General features: G+C 26.9%; 1 protein-coding gene across 4 annotated transcripts in view; it reads left to right on the top strand.

Moving 5' to 3' along the window:
- mnb (minibrain) overlaps positions 1–21,538 on the top strand; it is a 109,487-nt gene that overhangs the window by 43,802 nt on the left and 44,147 nt on the right. For 2 of the 4 annotated variants that reach the window (XM_075303074.1, XM_075303073.1), the window contains exons 4-5: positions 10,751–10,890; positions 15,212–15,346. In XM_075303074.1, the coding sequence (XP_075159189.1) occupies positions 10,751–10,890; positions 15,212–15,346 (275 nt within the window). Of the gene's footprint in view, positions 1–2,562; positions 2,940–3,139; positions 3,883–10,750; positions 10,891–15,211; positions 15,347–21,538 lie in introns of those variants that run through there. The other 2 variants (XM_075303072.1, XM_075303071.1) reach the window with 2 other exon arrangements.

Below are 21,538 nucleotides of genomic sequence, written 5' to 3'. Positions count from 1 at the left end.
TTTTTATAGAAAATTTTGTCAAAATTTTATTTCTATAGAAAATTTTGTCAAAATTTTATTTCTATAGAAAATTTTGTCAAAATTTTATTTCTATAGAAAATTTTGTCAAAATTTTATTTCTATAGAAAATTTTGTCAAAATTTTATTTCCATAGAAAATTTTGTCAAAATTTTATTTCTATAGAAAATTTTGTCAAAATTTTATTTCTATAGAAAATTTTGTCAAAATTTTATTTCTATAGAAAATTTTGTCAAAATTAATTCTTACTAAATTTGGGAATCGTATAAAAATTGTCTTTTTTTGCGTACGTTAGTTAAATTAACCAAACAAAATAGGAAAAAATTATACACACATGAAAGTTTTACTAAGTTCTTGTCTCCCACAAAATAGTTCAGAATTACTTAAAATTTGTAAATTTTACCAATAAAGCGCCCATCTTGAACTTCGTAAAGCACTAAAGACATTTTTGCAATTTTGTACCCCAATTTTTTCCTCCAAACTAGAAAATTTCCTTAAACAATTAATTTTAATTATGTCTAATAAATTTTCTTGAATTTGTCGAAAATTATTTACTTATTTTTGTGATATCGGCGTGATTTAAGTGTTTGCAATACTGTTTAGTTACAATTTTCTAAAAAGAATCCAAATTTTCTAAAATTAATCAAAATTTTTCTTCCTGGTGGGTTCACTGTTTTTTTAGTGTAACTGCTAAACTCGAACTTGATACCTACATTAAGATTTTTATTAACTGTTATGTATTAACATAAATAGCTTTAACATAGCTTACAATGATCTCTCTTAAACGTTACTATCATTGCTTTTGATATCCCTTGTGTTGTCTCACTAACGCCATAATAACATTGTGCATCTCATTCTTGTTCTCCCGTTGAAAGATATCTCATTGTATGTGTATGTTGTATTCTCACTTAACTAACTGTTCCCATCAAGTTATAATAAATAAATTTTGCCTTTACAGATTTTTTTTCGATTTTAGCTGCTTAACATAACTCGAGATCTTAATACCCACCTTAAGTTTTTAATTAACTGTTATGTATTAACATCGATGACTTTAACATAACTTATGATGATCTCTCTTACATGTTACTATCATTACTTTTGATACCCCTTGTGTTGCCTCACTAACGCCATGATAACATTGGGCATCTCAATCTTGTTCTCACATTGAGAGATATATCTCATTTGTATTCTGTATTCTATATTCTCACTTCAGTAACTGTTCGCAGGGATTTTCTATTTTTTATTGACATTTATGCTCATTATAAGATTGTTTGCTTTGAATGTTGGTATGTACACTCAAACAAAAAATAAAAAAACAAATTATTTAAAATATCCCTAAAGGTGAGTATTAAGTTCGAGTTTAGCCGCTAAAATCGTCATTTTTTCACGATTACTTTTCTTTAATAATCCATTTTAATGAATACAAACTTTGTGAACATTTGCTTTGGGATATTCCCCGTCAAGTTATAATGAAGTCTGCAACAAATATGTATAATTTTATTACTTTTTTTTACTGATTTAGTTTCCACTTTAGTGAAAATTAGCGGCTAAACTCGAACTTAATACTCACCTTAAGATGATAAAGTTTCCTTCACTTTATAAACAGAAGTGTACGCCAGTTAAATATTCTAAAGAAAAAGGAAAAATATACACAAATGAAGCATAAAGATTTACTAAATTCGAAGCATAAAGATTTAATAAATTCGTATTTGCGAAGTTCAATATGAACGCATTTAGGTAAAATTTTAGAAAAAGTTAAACCATTTTTTATTGTTCTTGAAATGAAAGATTTGGTTTTTTCTGAGTGTTGAATGTGATATATTTGGAATACAGTAAAATCTCTCAAACTTGAACAAGGGGACTCCCCTCTAAAGTGGACAGCTTTCTTGAGCATTTGTTCGTGGACAAAATATAGGCGACCGGACCAGGTGTCGTCTTTTGTAAGGTTTCGCTGCTTTCATATTTTCTAATGGATTTTTTTTGCCGCTTACATATTAACAATAAATGGAAATTTTGTCAATTTTATGGCAAATTGGCTATTTGCAAAGTAATCCATTTTCTTTCTAAGTCACTGTGCAGCAAATCTTCATTTATTTGGATATTTTCAGTCTAACGACTAGTCACTGTTCAGCAAATCTTCATTTATTTGGATATTTTCAGTCTAACGACTAGTCACTGTTCAGCAAATCTTCATTTATTTGGATATTTTCAGTCTAACGACTAGTCACTGAAAAATGTCTGAGCAATAAGAGATTTTCATCTGTTGGCGAGATGTTTGATTTTTTTTAAAGATATTTTCGTATAAATTTCCTTTTTTTCGTAATTTGTCCACTATGTTGGTGTTTGGTATTTCAATTTCAATTTGTTTTTGTTTTTTTTTTCTTTTGCGACAAGTTTGTTGAGAATTTTTTTGACTATTTTCTAAGAAAAAAAAACAAACAAGTCAATTGAGAATTTCTTTATAAATAAAAAGAAAATCACAGAGAAATAGCGAAATTTTCAAAACTTTTTGGGGAAAATAGTGAAACGTTTCTATAGCATTTCGGGTAATGCTGCAGTTTTTGTTTAAGCCCGTTGACGAATGGTTCCGGCGGAAATTTTTTCGGTTGATTTTGTGAATTTTTTTCATAGAGAAAATATTTTTAAAGAAAAATCTAAATTTAAAAGGAAAAAAATATATAATTAAAAAATAATAAAAGAAAGAAAAAATAAAAAAAAAAAACAAAACAAAATATTAATATGTGAATTATTGCGGTCATAATCTATTTGCTGAGTGAGCAAGAATTCAAGAACCACCTACAAAACTGTTGGTTTCATTTTGTTTTTTGTAATAAATTTGCTTATTTAATCGTTTTTATCAACCAAAAAAAAAAGTTCGATTAACTCGCCGACCAAACGGAAAGAATTTCACTCGGGAAAAAGTATAAGAATCTTGTGAAAAAAAAATTATAAAGCAAGCTTGAATAGTTTTGTTAAAAAAAATAATTCATGTGCTAAACATAGATATTCGTGTAGTTTGTTTAATTCTACAGTTGTTTATAATTAAAAAAAAAAATCCAATAACCACAAAGAGTTTATTTTTTGCCATAATTTTTTTTTATGCTGTTACCGACAAAAATAGCATTGGCTGGATGTTATTGTTGGAGTTTATGAAATAAAAGAGAAAAAAAGAGAGGGAGAGAGAAAAACAAAACACTTGGAATAAAAATATTTACAAAGTGTGTTGGTGTTTTTTTTTTAAGTGAATTTAAAGAAAAATTTCATTTAAATCTACGACAACAAAAACAATTTCAATTATTCGTATACTTAAAAAAAAAACAACAGAAAACACCAAAGTTGTCTATTAAACTATCATCATGTCTGCCGCTGCTCTATGCTATTGGCAGGCAACTACAACAGCCGTTGTGGCTGACAGTACCACCAGTCCAACTGTGGGACAGACAACAGCAACAACAATTGACGAAGATGGCAACCAGCAAGATGATTGGGAAATGCAACATCATCTAAATAATGTTGGCGTTAGAAATGGTAGCATTGGTGCTGGTGGTGTTTCTGGTACTCTGGTGGGTGAGGGTGGCCATGATCATCGGCGTCGGCGACAACAACAACAACAAAGATTTGAACAACAAAATCGTCATTTTTATAACCCTGAATATCACCATCAACCTTATACTGATCACCAAATCGATAAACATTACGATCATTATGATACATATGTCGATAATGATGATCTTTCGCCTGGCAATACCAATGGTTACGGTGATATTCAGAATTTCGATTATAATGGGGATCATCTAAAACCTATCGACGGAATGCTATTGGTGGATCATGAGATTGCCCGCAGTCATCAGATGTTAAGAAATTGTAGGTTTATTTATAAATGAATCAATTATAAGGGTGGTGGGGGAGGGTGCGCTCTTGTGTAGGAAGATTTGGTAATATACACTGAAAACAAAACTCTAATACTAAAATAATTAATTTTCTTGTACAAAAGTTAATGTTTCCCATTTCCCAACAATTCACAGTGGCATGAAATCGAAAGAAAAATGGTACACTGGAAAAAACAGTGAACCCAACTGGAAAGAATATTTTTGTAAATTTTAGACAAAAAAAATAGATAAATATAAATAAATATATCAATTAAAAGAGTTATGTACCTTAGGTTAAAGTGACAGCCCGATTTGATTCCGTATTACTTAGACTATTTAAATAAAAATTTGACAAAATCTTCTATAGAAATAACATTTTGAGAAAAATTTTTTTAGAAATAAAATTTTGACAAAATTTTCTTTAGAAATAAAATTTTTACAAAATTTTCTTTAGAAATAAAATTTTGACAAAATTTTCTATAGAAATAAAATTTTGACAAAATTTTCTTTAGAAATAAAATTTTGACAAAATTTTATATAGAGATAAAATTTTGACGAAATGTTCTATAGAAATAAAATTTTAACAAAATTTTCTATAGAAATAAATTTTGTTGGTTTTGTTATTGTTCGTTTATACTTCAATCATATTTGTTGTTTTGATCTCAGCTTAAAACCCATTGCGTTGACTAAACTACAAGAGTAGCTTAACCAACAGAGAAAAAGAATGTTTGTCAAATTTATTTGGGCAAAGCTCTATAGACTGCAAGATGTTTGGATGGATGCACGTTTCGGAATTATCACATTCCTCATCAGCATCCTCTACTTGCAGCAAAACTATCAACCACTTATCAGAACAAATTCTGGTAGTTCACCAAACCCAAAGATAAATTTTGTCAACGTTTTATTTCTATAGAATATTTTGTCAAAATTTTATTTATCGAGAAAATTTTGTCAATATTTTTTTTCTATAGAAAATTTTGTAAAACTTTATTTCTGTAGAAAATTTTGTCAAAATTTTCTTTCCATTAAAAATTTTGTCAAAATTGTATTTCTGTAGAAAATTTTGTCAAAATTTTCTTTTCATAGAAAATTTTGTCAAAATTTTCTTTCTATAGAAATATTTGTCAAAATTTTATTTCTATAGATTATTTTGTCAATTTTTTTTTTCAATAGAAAATTTTATCAAAATTTTTCTATAGAAAATTTTGTCAAAATTTTCTTCTATAGAAAATTTATCAAAATTTTATTTCTATAGAAAATTTTGTGAAAATTTTATTTCTATAGAAAATTTTGTTAATATTTTTTTTTCTTTTAAAAATTTTGTAAAAATGTATTTCTGTAGAAAATTTTGTCAAAATTTTCTTTCCATTGAAAATTTTGTCAAAATTTTATTTCTATATTATTAATAAAGATATTCACGTACAAACAAATGCCAGTTTAAAAATCCAAATTAGGACGGATACTTCAAAGTAAATTTAAAAAAAAAATTCTATAGAAATAATATTTTAACAAAATTTTCTATAGAAATAAAATTTTAACAAAATTTTCATAAAAATAAAATTTTAACAAAATTTTCTTTAGAACTAAAATTTTAACAAAATAAAATAAAATTTTGATCAAAATTTTCTACACGGATGAAAAAGACTGTTTTTCATATGTTTGGCTATAAACATTATATGTTTGGAACACGAATTTTTAAACACAATATTTTTGAGTGCAAGCATATAATGTTCATAAACTAGCATAACATGTTTGGGACATATATGTTAATATGTTAGAACATATTATGTTTGGGACATAAAATGTTTGTAAATATAATATGCTTGGATGCAAACATATATTAATTTAGAAATCGCCTATAAACATATATGTGTTTAGTAGCTTGGAGCGCTATTTAACAGGGAGCGATATTGAATTAAGTTGGTGGTTGTTGCTTGTTATTACAAAATTAACATTTTATTTTTCCTTGGGCAATTGATCAGCTACTTCTTTGATCCTTACAAACTGTGTGGTCCGCTGTACGAATCCCCGTCCGGCAAAAGGTAAAATTAAAATAAAATAAAAATCATAAAATTGAATAATTTCTTCTACAATGTTTGTATTACAGAAAAAGGTGCTAAGAACTAAAAAATCTCGTGGAAGTGAGAAAGATGTGGGGGAATATACAATTAGGCAGAAACAAAATTTTGAGCATTCAGGTCGAAAACCTATGTTGTTAGCACCTATATTACCTGTTTATTTTCATAATTCATTATGATTGTAAATATATAAATAAATAAATAAAATTTTGAGCACAATATTGTTTGGGAGAATTTTTTTTAAGCATATAATATTTTTGGGTGCAAAATGCTTCCAAACATATTATATGTTCACATAATAACATATTGTTTTTTAGAAGACAACATTATTGAATTTGGATGCAAAAATACAAAATGTTTGGAACTTAGACTACCCAAACATATATTGTTTAGACCAATATGCTTTCAAACATATTATATATTGGAAGATATCAAACATATAAATGTTTGGGCAATACCAAAAATGTATATGCTTGAAGCAAAATATGTTTGGGAGTATATGTTACAGAAGCGATTTTTTGTGAGGGTGTACAGAAATACAATTTTGACAAAATTTTCTAGAGAAATCAAATTTTAACAAAATTTTCTATAGAAATAAAATTTTAAAAAAATTTTCTATTGAAATAAAATTTTGACAAAATTTTCTAGAGAAATAAAATTTTAACAAAATAGAAATAAAATTTTAACAAAATTTTCTTTAGAAATAAAATTTTAACAAAATAGAAATAAAATTTTAACAAAATAGAAATAAAATTTTAACAAAATAGAAATAAAATTTTGACCAAAATTTTCTATAGAAATAAAATTTTGACCAAAATTTTCTATAGAAATAAAATTTTAACAAAATTTTCTATGGAAATAAAATTTCAACAAAATTTTGTTTATAAACAAAATTTTGGCAAAATTTTCTATAGATGTAAATTTTGACTACATTTTGTATAGAAATAAAATGTTAACAAAATTTTCTATAGAAATAAAATTTTAACAAAATAGAAATAAAATTGTAGCAAAATTTTCTTTAGAAATAAAATTTACACAAAATTTTCTTTAGAAATAAAATTTTGACAAAATTTTCTATAGATGTAAATTTTGACTAAATTTTGTATAGAAATAAAATTTTGACAAAATTTTCTATAGATATAAAATTTTGACAAAATTTTCTATGGAATTAAAATTTTGAGAAAATTTTCTGTAGAAATAAAATTTTGACAAAATTTTCTATATAAATAAAATTTTGACAAAATTTTCTATATAAATAAAATTTCGGCAAAATTTTCTATAGAAATAAAATTTTGAGAAAATTTTCTTTAGAAATAAAATTTTCTATAGAAATAAAATTTTAACAAAATTTTCTATAGAAATAAAATTTTAACAAAATTTTCTGTAGAAATTAACAAAATTTTCTTTAGAAATAAAATTTTAACAAAATTTTCTTTAGAAATAAATTTTTAAAATTTTCTATAGAAATAAAATTTTAACAAAATTTTCTTTAGAAATAAAATTTTAACAAAATTTTCTATAGAAATAAAATTTAGAAAATTTTCTATATAATATTCTATTGATGTAAATTTTGACAAAATTTTCTATAGAAATACAATTTTAATAAAATTTTCTAGAGAAATAAAATTTTAACAAAATTTTCTTTAGAAATAAAATTTTGACAAAATTTTCTATAGAAATAAAATTTTAACAAAATTTTCTATAGAAATAAAATTTCAGCAAAATTTTCTATAGAAATAAAATTTTAACAAAATTTTCTTTAGAAATAAAATTTTAACAAAATTTTTTATAGAAATAAAATTTTAACGAAATTTTCTATAGAAATAAAATTTTGACAAATTTTCTATAGAAATACAATTTTAACAAAATTTTGGTAGATTATTTTTGGCATAATCGGACGGTCTGTTTATATGGCAACAATTTCAGGCAAATCGGATAAAATCTCTGGTTTCCTCCAGCCCAAGATCCCAAATCATTTCTATCATTCTTAAATTCACACCCTTTAGTAAATCTATCCATTGTGTAATTTTGATTTTCTACCCATAAAATATTGTGCAATATATATAATTTTTTTTGTAAAACACAATCTGAGCATTTGTTTCTTGTTGTTTTTTGTTTTCTAAAACATTAAATAGGCAAAAGGCAGGCATATAAAACAAATGCCACACAAAAGAAGAAAAGAATAAAAACAGACCTGCCATCACATCTATAAAAATGTCTGTCTCCACAGAAAAGAAAACGAGACTTTTTGGCATCCCCAGTATTTAGGTGAAATTGTTGATAATTTACATTATTTTTATATACGACAGACATTGTTGTCATTCAATGCCTTTTAATGTTCCGTTTTAGCTATTTCCTATCCAACATTTATCATTTTAGCTACAAATCTGTGCTGATATTTAAGTAATAATCGCACACAATTATAGGCACACATACAAACCGATATCTAGAAGAAGTTTTTAAGGTACTTGATTTTTTGGCAAAGGTAGCCCATATGAAATTTGCTTTTACTGCAATATGAGAGCAAAAACTAAGTAAAATATTTTTCTATCGTTTTGGGGGTAACATGATTTCCGATAGCTTTTGTTTTTCTACAGAATATTTTTTTTTTATATTTTTCTACACAATATTTTTTTTATATTTTTATACTTAAAAATATAAAGTATTATTTTTCATATAACATAACATTTTCCAGAAGAAACAAAAAACATCTGTGTTTTACTTATCATTTGATATTTTTAGAGAGTATAGTTCTGTTTTAAAATAAAAAGTAAAATGTTGATGTCATAATTAAAAACTAAAAAATAAAGGTGCATTAAAAAAAAAAAGTGAACCTCATATTTCACCTAAGCCGATTTAATTCTATTTTAGTTCATGGAATTTTAAGAAAGTTTACATGACTTTAAAAATTTTAAAGTCAAGGAAAAAAATTATACACAATTGAAGCATAAAGATTAACTAAATTCGTGTCTCCCACAAAATAGTTCAAAATTATTTAAAATTTTTGAATTTTACCAATAATGCGCCCATCTTGAACTTCATATGGCACTAAAGACATTCTTGGTATTTGAAACTCCAATTTTTTTCCTTAAAACTACGAAATTTTCTTTAATAAGTGAAAAATATTTAATTTTTTTTTAAATAAATTTTTTTTAAATTTTTGGAAAATCATTTATTTATTTTTGTGAAATAGGCGTGACATCTATACTGTTTTGTTAAAAATTTCTAATATTATTTTTTTTCTACAATTAATTTAAATTTTCTTTCCTAGTGGGTTCACTGTTTGTTTTTTCGGTGTGGAAAAAATCGAGACAATCACTGAACACGTTTTAGTTGGACTTTTTCCTTCACTGTGATATCACAGTGGTGAACTTCCCTCTTATCACTGAGTGCTGTTCGATTCCATGTTCACCTCAATGACAAGGATCCTCTTTTTTATACACTGAAAAAATATTTACGTGATTTTAAAGATTACGCAACCTAAATTTTGGAATTTGGGAGCCATCGTGGTGCAATGGTTAGCATGTCCGCCTTGCATACACAAGGTCGTGGGTTCGATTCCTGCTTCGACCGAACACCAAAATGTTTTTCAGCGGTGGATTATCCCACCTCAGTAATGTGGTGACATTTCTGAGGGTTTCAAAGCTTCTCTAAGTGGTTTCACTGCAATGTGAAACGCCGTTCGAACTCAACTACGCTAAAAAAAAATGTTTACTTGAATCCAAAGATTTTGACCTTCCCTTACGGATTTTGGTATTGATTGATTTAATTAAAATTGGTTTATTTTAAGACAATTTCTCCTTAATAATTTCTAAATTACGTTTTTTAAAATTTAGGTTACATTATCTTTCAAAATATCTTTATTTTAAAGAAATTGCAAATACAAATCCAAAATCCAATTCCAAATATTCTTATTTTTATAAAAAAATATGCTTTTTGTTTTGAAGGATAATTATTAAAGATAATATCAAAGAATATATATTTTTTATTTGATGTAAAGGTACACAGAAAAAAATTTCACGAAAATTTTTCCAATTAAAATCTTAATTGAGTTTTAAAAAATATTCAATTAAAAATTTAATTGAATCAACAAATTTTTTAATTGGAATAAAAATCAATCACACAAATTAATAGATCAATTAATTTTTTAATTGGATCAATTAATTTTTTAATTGACTGTCAATTAATTTTTTAATTGATTCTATCATTTCTGTGATTGAAGACATTTCAATTAAAAAATTAATTGGATCAATTAATTTCGTGATTGAATCAGAAAAATATTTTTTTGTGTGTACCTAATGGCATTCATTCTTTAATTAAAAGAATATTTTGTTTTAATTAAATATTTATAAAACTCATTAGTGTAAAGACAAAATCTTTGGAACCGCACGGTTTTTTTTCTCAGTGCGTTTTTGTATTAACCCTAGCTCTGGTACTTCTTACAAATGTAAATATTTCATTTTTGAAACTGTTGCCATTTCAAAAAATTTGTATATGATTTTTATGCGGTTTGGACTCAGTTGTTACAATATATTGTTACCCCCATATTCATAAAAGTTAACGTAAACTGTAAACCTACAATTACCATACAAATTAGTTCGATAAACTGTTAGTAAATTATTATGAATATGGGCATTACAATATAGCATTTACATTAAAGATGAAAAAAAAAATTCAAAAAAATATGTTAAGATTTATTTTTTTAAATCCTATATCATATAATTTATTTTTTATCACAAAAAAAAAAAATTAATATTCACTTTTATTATTAATTTTTATTTTCAGTGTCTGCAGCTTATGTATCCAGTGCGGCAGCGGCTGTTGATACTGGAAGTGGTGGAGGACGTCAACGTCATGCCCCGCTCTATGGTCGTTTTGTTGGTGAAGAAGAGCTTCCTGCGACACATCGTGAAGTTATGCATCATGTAAGTAAACCATTTGTTCACAGAAATGATAGTATCAATCACCGAAGTCAATTAAAAAAATTAATTGATCCAATTAAAAAAATTAATTGATCCAATTAAAAAATTAATTGATACTATTAATTGTTGTGATTTATTTTTGTTTCAATCAAACCTTTGTTGAATCAATTAAATTTTTAATTGAATATTTTTATACCCACCACCATAGGATGGGGGGTATATTAACTTTGTCATTCCGTTTGTAACACATCGAAATATTGCTCTAAGACCCCATAAAGTATATATATTCTGGGTCGTGGTGAAATTCTTAGTCGATCTGAGCATGTCCGTCCGTCCGTCTGTTGAAATCACGCTAACTTCCGAACGAAACAAGCTATCGACTTGAAACTTGGCACAAGTAGTTGTTATTGATGTAGGTCGGATGGTATTGCAAATGGGCCATATCGGTCCACTTTTACGTATAGCCCATATAAACGGACCCCAAAATTTGGCTTGCGAGGCCTCTAAGAGAAGCAAATTTCATCCGATCCGGTTGAAATTTGGTACATGGTGTTAGTATATGGTCTCTAACAACCATGCAAAAATTGGTCCACATCGGTCCATAATTATATATAGCCCCCATATAAACCGATCCCCCGATTTGGCTTGCGAGGCCCCTAGGAGAAGCAAATTTCATCCGATCCGGCTGAAATTTGGTACATGGTGTCAGTGTATGGTCTCTAACAACCATGCAAAAATTGGTCCACATCGGTCCATAATTATATATAGCCCCCATATAAACCGATCCCCCGATTTGGCTTGCGAGGCCTCTAAGAGAAGGAAATTTCATCCGATCCGGCTGAAATTTGGTACATGGTGTTAGTATATGATCTCTAACAACCATGCAAAAATTGGTCGACATCGGTCCATAATTATATATAGCCCCCATATAAACCGATCCCCCGATTTGGCTTGCGAGGCCGCTAAGAGAAGCAAATTTCATCCGATCCGGCTGAAATTTTGTACGTGATGCTAGTATATGGTCTATAACCACCATGCAAAAATTGGTCCACATCGGTTCATAATTATATATAACCCCCATATAAACCGATCACCAGATTTGACTTCCGGAACCTATTGGAAGACCAAAATTCATCTGATTCAGTTGAAATTTGGTATGTGGTGTTAATATATGGCCTCAAACTCCCATGCAAAAATTTGTCCATATCGGACCATAATTATATATAGGCCCCATATAAACCGATCCCCAGATTTGACCTCCAGAGCCCCTTGGAAGAGCAAAATTCTTGCCATTCGGTTGAATTTTGGTACGTGATGTTAGTATATGGTATCCAACAACCATGCAGGAATTGGTTCCTATCAGTCCATAATTATATATAGCTCCCATATCAACCGATCCCCAGATTTGACCTCCGGTGCCTTTTGGAGAAGCAAAATTCATCCGATCTGCTTGAAATTTGGTACGTGGTGGTAGTATATGATATTTAACAACCATGCCAAAAGTGGTCCAACACAGTCTTTCGTAGAAGTTTCTACGCAATCCATGGTGGTGGGTACATAAGATTCGGCCTGGCCGAACTTGCGGCCGTATGTACTTGTTTTAAACTCAATTAAGACTTTAATTAGATAAATTTCCTGAAATTTTTTTCTGTGTATAGTACCTGTGGTACTACCTCGTATATATCCTGACAGAACAATTATGTATGCTATTCCATTGATTAATATTGCAATGAAGAGCTTGTATTGGGATCGATGAATAAATCAATATATGCAATAGTACCAAATTTGGTACTAAAATTAGTAAAAAGACAATTCAAAATATTGGTACTTTGTACAAACAGAAGAAAACAAATCATAATTATTAATTTTGGAGTGAAGAGCTTGTAATAGGTTCGATGTAAAAATCTATATGTGCGATAATACCAAATTCGGTAACAAAATTAGCAAAACGATATTTAAAAGCAAATGCGCAAATATTAGTTGGACGTACAGTAGGTACTAAATTTGTACGAAAACGTTCAAACCCGTATTTTTATGATATCAAAATTGGTAAAAAATTTACTAATCTGTACATACGGAAAAAATAAAATGTGTCAAAAATTAGTATGTCGTAAACTAAAGGTACTAAATTAGTACGAAAACGTACTAAACCATATTTCTGGGAATATATAGCAAACGATATATGGTTGTTCACTCAATGAGAAGGTTATAAGTTGTGCATTTAAAAACAAAAATCGTAGATTTAGTTACTTCAAATTGTTAGTTTGCATAACATTTTCCAAAAAGTATATTTTTAAATATACGTACTGAATTTGTGCAAAAATATTCTACTACGTAAAATGGAGCTTGCAGTAATGTTCTACTACGTAAAATGGTCGTATATATTCTGTCAACACAGACCTATCAGAGCATTGATTTATGCTATTCGATTGATTAAATTTGGAGTGATGAACTTGTAGTGTAATCAATGTACAAATCCATATATGCGATAGTACCAAATTCGGTACCAAAATTAACAAAACGAAATTAAAAAAATTTACTACTTTGTACATTCAAAAGAAAAAATAAATAAAATGCATAAATATTAGTTGGACATGCAGTAGGTACTAAATTGGTACGAAAACGTTCCAAACCATATTTTTATGACACCAATATTGGTAAAAAAATTACTAATTTGTACTTACAGAAGGAAAAATAAAATGTGCTAAAAATTAGTACTTCGTAAAGTAAAGGTACTAAATTGGTACGAAAACGTACTAAAACATATTTCTTGGTATATAGCAAACGATATATGATTGAGGTAAGAATAAGTTGTGCATTTAAAATAAAAATCGTATATTTAAGTACTAAAATGTTATGAGAACGTAATGTCAAATTGTTAGTTTGCACAGTTTTTCCAAAAAGTATATTGTAGGTACTGAAATTGTACAAAAATGTTCTACTCCGTAAAATGTTCTACTCCGTAAAATGTTCTACTTCGTATATAATCTGTCAAGACAGACCTACCAGAGCATTCATTTATGCTGTTCGATTGATTAAATTCGCTATGATGAGCTTGTAGTAATAGGATCGATGTATAAATCTATATGTGCGACAGTACCAAATTCCGTACCAAAATTAGCAAAACGAAATTAAAAAAAAACTATATTTACTACTTTGTACATACAAAAGAAAAATAAGTAAAATGAGCAAATATTAGTTGGACGTACAGTAGGTACTACATTGGTACGAAAACGTTCAAAACTATATTTTTATGACACCAATATTGGTCAGAAATGTACTAATTTGTACATACAGAAGAAAAAATAAAATGTGCCCAAAATAAGTATGTCGTAAAAGAGGTACTAAATTGGTAAGAATACGTACTAAACCATATTTTTATGGTACAAAAGTTGTTAAAAAAATGTACTAATTTTAACATACAAAAGAAAAAATAAAATTTGCCAAAAATTAGTATGTCGTAAAGTAGGTACTAAATTGATACGAAAACGTACTAAACGCTATTTCATGGTATGTGTCGAACGATATATGGTTGCTACTACATCTTGGGTAGCAAATATTAATATTTAATGTATACATAAAAGAGATAAAGCAAAACTTTTTAAAAATTCCATACATGGAGGTACTAACTGCTTTAAAAGGGTGGTCCCTTGTCATTGAGCCCAACATAGAATGGGGCTGCACCCACTGATAAGAGAGAAGTTCATCACCATCAGTAGTCAAACAATGGACTGAATAATCTTAAGTGAGCCTGAAATATCGGGCTGTCAGTACTATACCTAACCTAACCTAGGTACTAAATTTGTACGACAACGTACTTAATCATATTCCTTGCGGTATTTAACCCAACTATGGGGTAAAAATAGTTTAATTTTCCCAGGAAGAGTTTACTTTGTATATACATTTGTGGAGATTCTTAAATCTTGGGTACCCAAATTTGTACAGAACTCTCTATTTAGTACATACAGAATAGGGATAAGGCAAAACTTTTGCAAGTTGCATAAATGTAGGTACTAAACTTGTACGAAAATGTACTAAATCATATCCCTCGCGTAAGGTATGCGTTAATAAATGTTCAAATATTTTCCCCATCGTAGTTCATTTTTCCCAAAGAAAATTTTTCTTTTTTTAATTCGTTTTGTACCACAAAATCTGGTCACAAAAATAATTGACTTCATTTCTTCTGTGTATAAAAATTTAACCAAATTTCTTTGTTAAATGCGTTATATATTTACAATTATTTACTTGTTACACTTTATAGACATAATAAAACTAATAATGGTCGTTTTTTTGTTTGTTCTTATTTCTCTCATTGTATATACAGCGATCTAGTCCAACGTCTTCGTCAGAGGTGCGCGCCATGCAAGCACGAATTCCAACACATTTTCGTGATCCCGCAACGGCGCCGTTACGAAAATTAAGTGTGGATTTAATAAAGACCTACAAACATATAAATGAGGTAAGTTTCATGATCGTAATAGAGGCGTAGAATATATCACGTTACTACTTCTGGACGGGAACAAAATGTGTGTCGACATTCATATGCATACACCAGGCAAACTACTAATGCCTTTGATCAAAGGCAATATACTTTCGACTTCTTCTTTTCTTATTCTAAATGCAGATTTTCTATTGTTTTTTTTTTCGGTGCGTAGAGTTATGTACACACTAATCGGAATTTCAAATAGTATGAAGCCTAATTTTTTGTTGCTTGACTTCTGATGATTTGTTCTAAGGTGATTGAATTGGGGCATCCTATTTGTCCATATTGATGGGATAATCTATAAAATTTTGACTTAACTTTCTATAGAAATACAATTTTAACAAAATTTTCTATAAAAATAAAACTTTGAGAAAAAATTTTATAGAAATAATACATATAGAAAATTTCCTCAAAATTTTATTTCTATAGAAAATTTCGTAAAACTTCATTTCTAAAGCAAATTTTGTTAAAATTATATTTCTATAGACATTTTTGTCAAAATTTTATTTCTATAGCAAATGTTTTCAAAATTTTAATTTTTCTATAGCAAATGTTTAAAATTTTGAAAACCTTTGCTATAGAAATAAAATTTTGTCAAAAATGTCTATATTTCGATAGAAAATTTTCTGAAAATTTTATTTCTATAAAAAATTTTGTCAAAATATTATTTCTCTAAAAAGTGTTATCAAAATTTTATTTCTATAGAAAATTTTTTCAAAATTTTATTTCTATTGAAAGTTTTAGCAAAATTTTATCTCTATAGATCATTTGGCCAAAATTGCATTTCTATAGCAAATGTTGTAAAAATTTTAATTTTATTGAAAATTTTGTCAAATTTTTATTTCTATAGAATATTTTGTAAAATTTTATTTCGATGGGAAATTTTGTCAAAATTTTATTTCTATAGAAAATATTGTCAAAATTTTATTTCTATAGAAAATTTTGTCAAAATTTTATTTCTATAGAAAATATAGTCAAAATTGTATTTCTATAAAAAATTTTGTCAAAATTTTATTTCTATAGAAAATTGTGTCAAAATTTTATTTCTATTGAAAATTCTGTCAAAATTTTATTTCTATAGAAAATTTTGTCAAAATTTTATTTCTATAGAAAATATTGTCAAAATTTTATATCTATAGAACCTTTTCTGAAAATTTGATTTCTATAGAAAATTTTGTCAAAATTTTATATTTCTATAGAAAATTTTCTGAAAATTTTATTTCTATAGAAAAATTTTATTACTATAGAAAATTTTGTCAAAATTTTATTTCTATAGAAAATGTCAAATTTTTATTTCTAATAAAAATTTTGTCAACATTTTCTTTCGATAGGAAATTTTGTCAAAATTTTATTTCTATAGAAAATTTTGTCAAAATTTTATTTCTAGAGAAAATTTTGTCAAAATTTTATTTCTATAGAAAATTTTGTCAAAATTTTATTTCTATTAAAAATTTTGTCAAAATTTTATTTCTATTAAAAATTTTGTCAAAATTTTATTTCTATTCAAAATTTTGTCAAAATTTTATTTTTCTACAGAAAATTTTGTCAAAATTTTATTTCTATTACAAATTTTCTTAAAATTTATTTCTAATAAAAATTTTGTCAAAATTTTATTTCTATAGAAAATTTTGTCAAAATTTTATTTCTATAGAAAATTTTGTAAAAATTTTATTTCTATAGAAAATTTTGTAAAAATTTTATTTCTATAGAACATTTTGTAAAAATTTTATTTATATAGAAAATTTTGTAAACATTTTATTTCTATAGAAAATTTTGGTCAAAATTGTATCTCTATAGAAAATTTTGTCAAAATGTTATTTCTATAGAAAATGTTGTCAAAATTTTATTCCCATAGAAAATTTTGTAAAAATTTTATTTCTATAGAAAATGTTTTCAAAATTGTATTTTTATAGAAAATGTCAAAATTTTATTTCTATAGAAAATGTTGTCAAAATTTTATTTCTATAGCAAATGTTGGTCAAAATTTTAATTCTATAGAAAATTTTTGTCAAAGTTTTATTTCGATAGGAAATTTTGTCAAAATTTTATTTCTATAGAAAATATTGTCAAAATTTTATGTCTATAGAAAATTTTGTCAAAATTTTATTTCTATAGAAAATTTTGTCAACATTTTATTTCTATAGAAAATTTTGTAAAAATTTTATTTCTATAGGAAATTTTGTCAAAATTTTATTTCTATTGAACATTTTATCAACATTTTATTTCTATAGAAAATTTTGTCAACATTTTATTTCTATAGAAAATTTTGTCAAAATTTTATTTCTATTACAAATTTTCTTAGAATTTTATTTCTATTAAAAATTTTGTCAAAATTTTATTTCTATAGAAAATTTTGTCAAAATTTTATTTCTATAGCAAATGTTGTCAAAATTTTAATTCTATAGAAAATTTTGTCAAAACTTTATTTCTATGGAAAATTTTGTCAACATTTTATTTCTATAGCAAATGTTGTCAAAATTTTATTTCTATAGAAAATTTTGTCAAAATTTTACTTCTATAGAAAATTTTGTCAAAATTTTATTTCTATAGAAAATTTTGTCAAAATTTTATTTCTATTACAAATTTTCTTAGAATTTTATTTCTATTAAAAATTTTGTCAAAATTTTATTTCCATAGAAAATTTTGTCAAAATTTTATTTCTATAGCAAATGTTGTCAAAATTTCAATTCTATAGAAAATTTTGTCAAAACTTTATTTCTATGGAAAATTTTGTCAATATTTTATTTCTATAGCAAATGTTGTCAAAATTTTAATTCTATAGAAAATTTTGTCAACATTTTATTTCTATAGAGAATTTTGTCAAAATTTTATTTCTATAGAAAATTTTATCAAAATTTTATTTCTATATGAAATTTTGTCAACATTTTATTTCTATAGAAAATTTTGTCAAAATTTTGTTTCTATAGAAAATTTTATCAAAATTTTATTTCTATGGAAAATTGTGGTCAAAATTTTATTTCTACAGAAAATTTTGTCAAAATTTTATTTCTATAGAAAATTTTGGCCAAAATTTTATTTCTATAGAAAATTTTAGCAAAATTTTATTTCTATAGAAAATTTTAGCAAAATTTTATTTCTATAGAAAAATTTCTATAGAAAATGTCAAATTTTTATTTCTATAGTATATTCTGGTTTACAGTTGTATTTCTAATAAAAATGTTGTCAAAATTTTATTTCTATAGAAAATTTTGTCAAAATTTATTTCTATAGAAAATTTTGTCAAAATTTTATTTCTATAGAAAATTTTCTCAAAATTTTATTTCTATCTATTGTCTAAATTTTATTTCTATTAAAAATTTTGTCAAATTTTATTTCTATAGAAAATTTTGTCACAATTTATTTCTGTAGAAAATTTTGTCAAAATTTTATTTCTATAGAAAATTTTCTCAAAATTTTATTTCTATAGAAAATTTTAGCAAAATTTTATTTCTATAGAAAAATTTCTCAAAATTTTATTTCTATTGAAAATTTTCTCAAAATTTTATTTCTATTAAAGATATTGTCAAAATTTTATTTCTATTGAAAATTTTGTCACCATTTTATTTTTATAGAAAATTTTGTCAAAATTTTATTTCTATAGCAAATGTTGTCAAAATTTTATTTCTATAGAAAATTTTATCTAAATTTTATTTGTATAGAAATTTTTGTCGAAATTTTATTTCTATAGGAAATTTTGTCAATATTTTATTTCTGTAGAAAGTTTTTTCAAAATTTTATTTCTATAGAAAGTTTTGTCAAAATTTTATTTCTATAGAAAATTTTGTCAAAATTTCATTTCTATAAAAAATTTTGTCAAAATTTTATTTCTGTAGAAAATTTTGTCAAAATTTTATTTCTATTCAAAATTTTGTCAAAATTATATTTCTATAGAAAATTTTGTCAAAATTTTATTTCTATTGAAAGTTTTAGCAAAATTTTATTTCTATTGAAAGTTTTAGCAAAATTTTATCTATAGAAAATTGTGGCCAAAACTGTATTTCTATAGAAAATTTTGTCAAAATTTTGTTTCTATAGAAAATTTTATCAACATTTTATTTCTATAGAGAATTTTGTCAAAATTTTGTTTCTATAGAAAATTTTGTCAAAATTTTATTTCTATAGAAAATTTTGTCAAAATTTATTTCTATAGAAAATTTTGTCAAAATTTGATTTCTAAAGAAGATTTTGTCAAAATTTTATTTCTATCTACATATTTTTAAAAGGCTCATTGGGTCTAGTTCACCTAACGACAAAATATATAAAACCGGATATACACCATTAACACGCTGTTGAACATTTCCATATTTTTATGCCATGAAACGAGATGCGATGCATTAAGCCGCCTCAACCATGGGTTTCTTCTATGAATCATGATGACGATTTCACGTAGCAGATAATGAGAATATTGTCTCTTCACTGGTTGTAGTGGTGGTGCATGCCGAGAACTGACTTCTTGGATTGCTTTTGTTACAACCACCAGAACAGTTACAGGCGCTAAGCAAGCATTGGCGGTGCTTTTAATGGCTAGACAGACAGCATATAGAATAACACTTCTCCATTGCTCCAGCTGCTGCTTACTGGTGGATAACATCTGTTAATATTGCTGCAGTCCAAATACCACAATGGCATTTGTATCGACCGATGAATGTACGAGAGAGAGCATTCATGCATTGGGAGAGTTATATTTGGCCGAAAAATAAGAATTTTTTCACCATTATTGAGACTAAAGGAATATATCCCAATAATTTTGAGGTAATGGAGAGCGACATTGTATTTTAACCGGCATCTAATGGCACTATGGAATATTCGTGGTGGTGACCATTGTATTAGAATACACGATAACATTTCGGAATATTTATCCACACAAAAACCAAGTAAGTCCAACACCGGCTAGCTCCACAATATTGATGACAAACACCTATCGAGTCGCCGAGCCGCCATGCCATGAAACAAAAGCCTAAAAACTTTAGCTATTGCTTAAAGCATGCTGTGCTATAAAGGTAGAGAAAAGAATAAACTTTTAACTGGCATGGAGTTTTTTTGAGAGCACATGTGTTCCACACAAAACTCACTCTCGCAATCCAAAGGGAGCTCCTCTGTTTTGTGTACACTTGCAGTGAACTAGCTGGCTGGTGTTGTCTATGTTGGCAGTGTGTTATATAGAAGTTTTCTGGTTATAAAGCAAAGACGAACGTGTATGGTGGCGTTGACGTTGCGTCAACAGAATTTGGCATACACCCATTTTTAAGCGTTTAGTGAATTTTTGCTTTGCAGACTTTTAGGCGCAACTCAATGTGGCAAGACTCTTATACTCTTTGCGTGTATACATGTGTACCTAAATATATGACCATGTACCGGGAAAGAAACAAACTGATGAGGATTTCTATGGCACAACAAAAAAATAGGACTTTATATGACATATAAGAAGAGTAACCATAAATAATACGAAGACTACACACATCCAAGATGCTAATTCATTCAGTTTCTTTATGCCTTCAAATCTTACTTTGTCATGTTATGTGAAAGAGGGCGGTGGGTAGGGGGAGTACCATATCTATTTGATTTTTGTTTGGTTTTCTCGTTGTTGTTGTTGTTGTTTTTGTGTTCGTTGTTCTTGTTGTCTGGTGTTTTTACCTTCTCATTCTCTTTGCCCATATACACTGTAAATGTTTGTGTATTTTTCTGATGGCTCTTAACTTGCTCTCTCACTTTGATTCTATTTAACTCTCTCTCCCATTGTATAGAAATGTATAAGTCTGTCGCTGCCCTTGGTCTCTGTTATCAGCGCAGTCAATGCTCTGCCAATGGCTTGGAGTTTTTGTTGCTTTTGGATTTATACATCTTTCTGTACAGCAGAATTCTAAATGTTCCACGGGTTAGCAACAACTTTTTTGCAATTTTTGATTTTTCATTGCATACTTTTATGGGTTGAGATATGGATGGATGGATGGATGGGATGTTTGTGGAGCCATGAAGAGGAACGGGAATAAATGGTGACCGGCTACGAACCTCAACACAGGAGGGCAAAAGGCGGCAACTGGCTGGCTGGCTGGCATGGACACACACACAAACACAACAAGTCTCAATGACTAGATGGCTGGCTGGCTGGTTGGTTGGTTGGTTGGTTGGTTGGCATGACTGTCTGTACAATAATATGTCGGTGTTTTC

Source organism: Haematobia irritans, chromosome 3 (genome assembly GCF_050003625.1).
Source record: "Haematobia irritans isolate KBUSLIRL chromosome 3, ASM5000362v1, whole genome shotgun sequence".
Classification (NCBI taxonomy): Eukaryota; Metazoa; Arthropoda; class Insecta; order Diptera; family Muscidae; genus Haematobia; species Haematobia irritans.
Note: the sequence above shows the minus strand (reverse complement) of the source record. Positions and strands in the feature narration are given on the sequence as shown.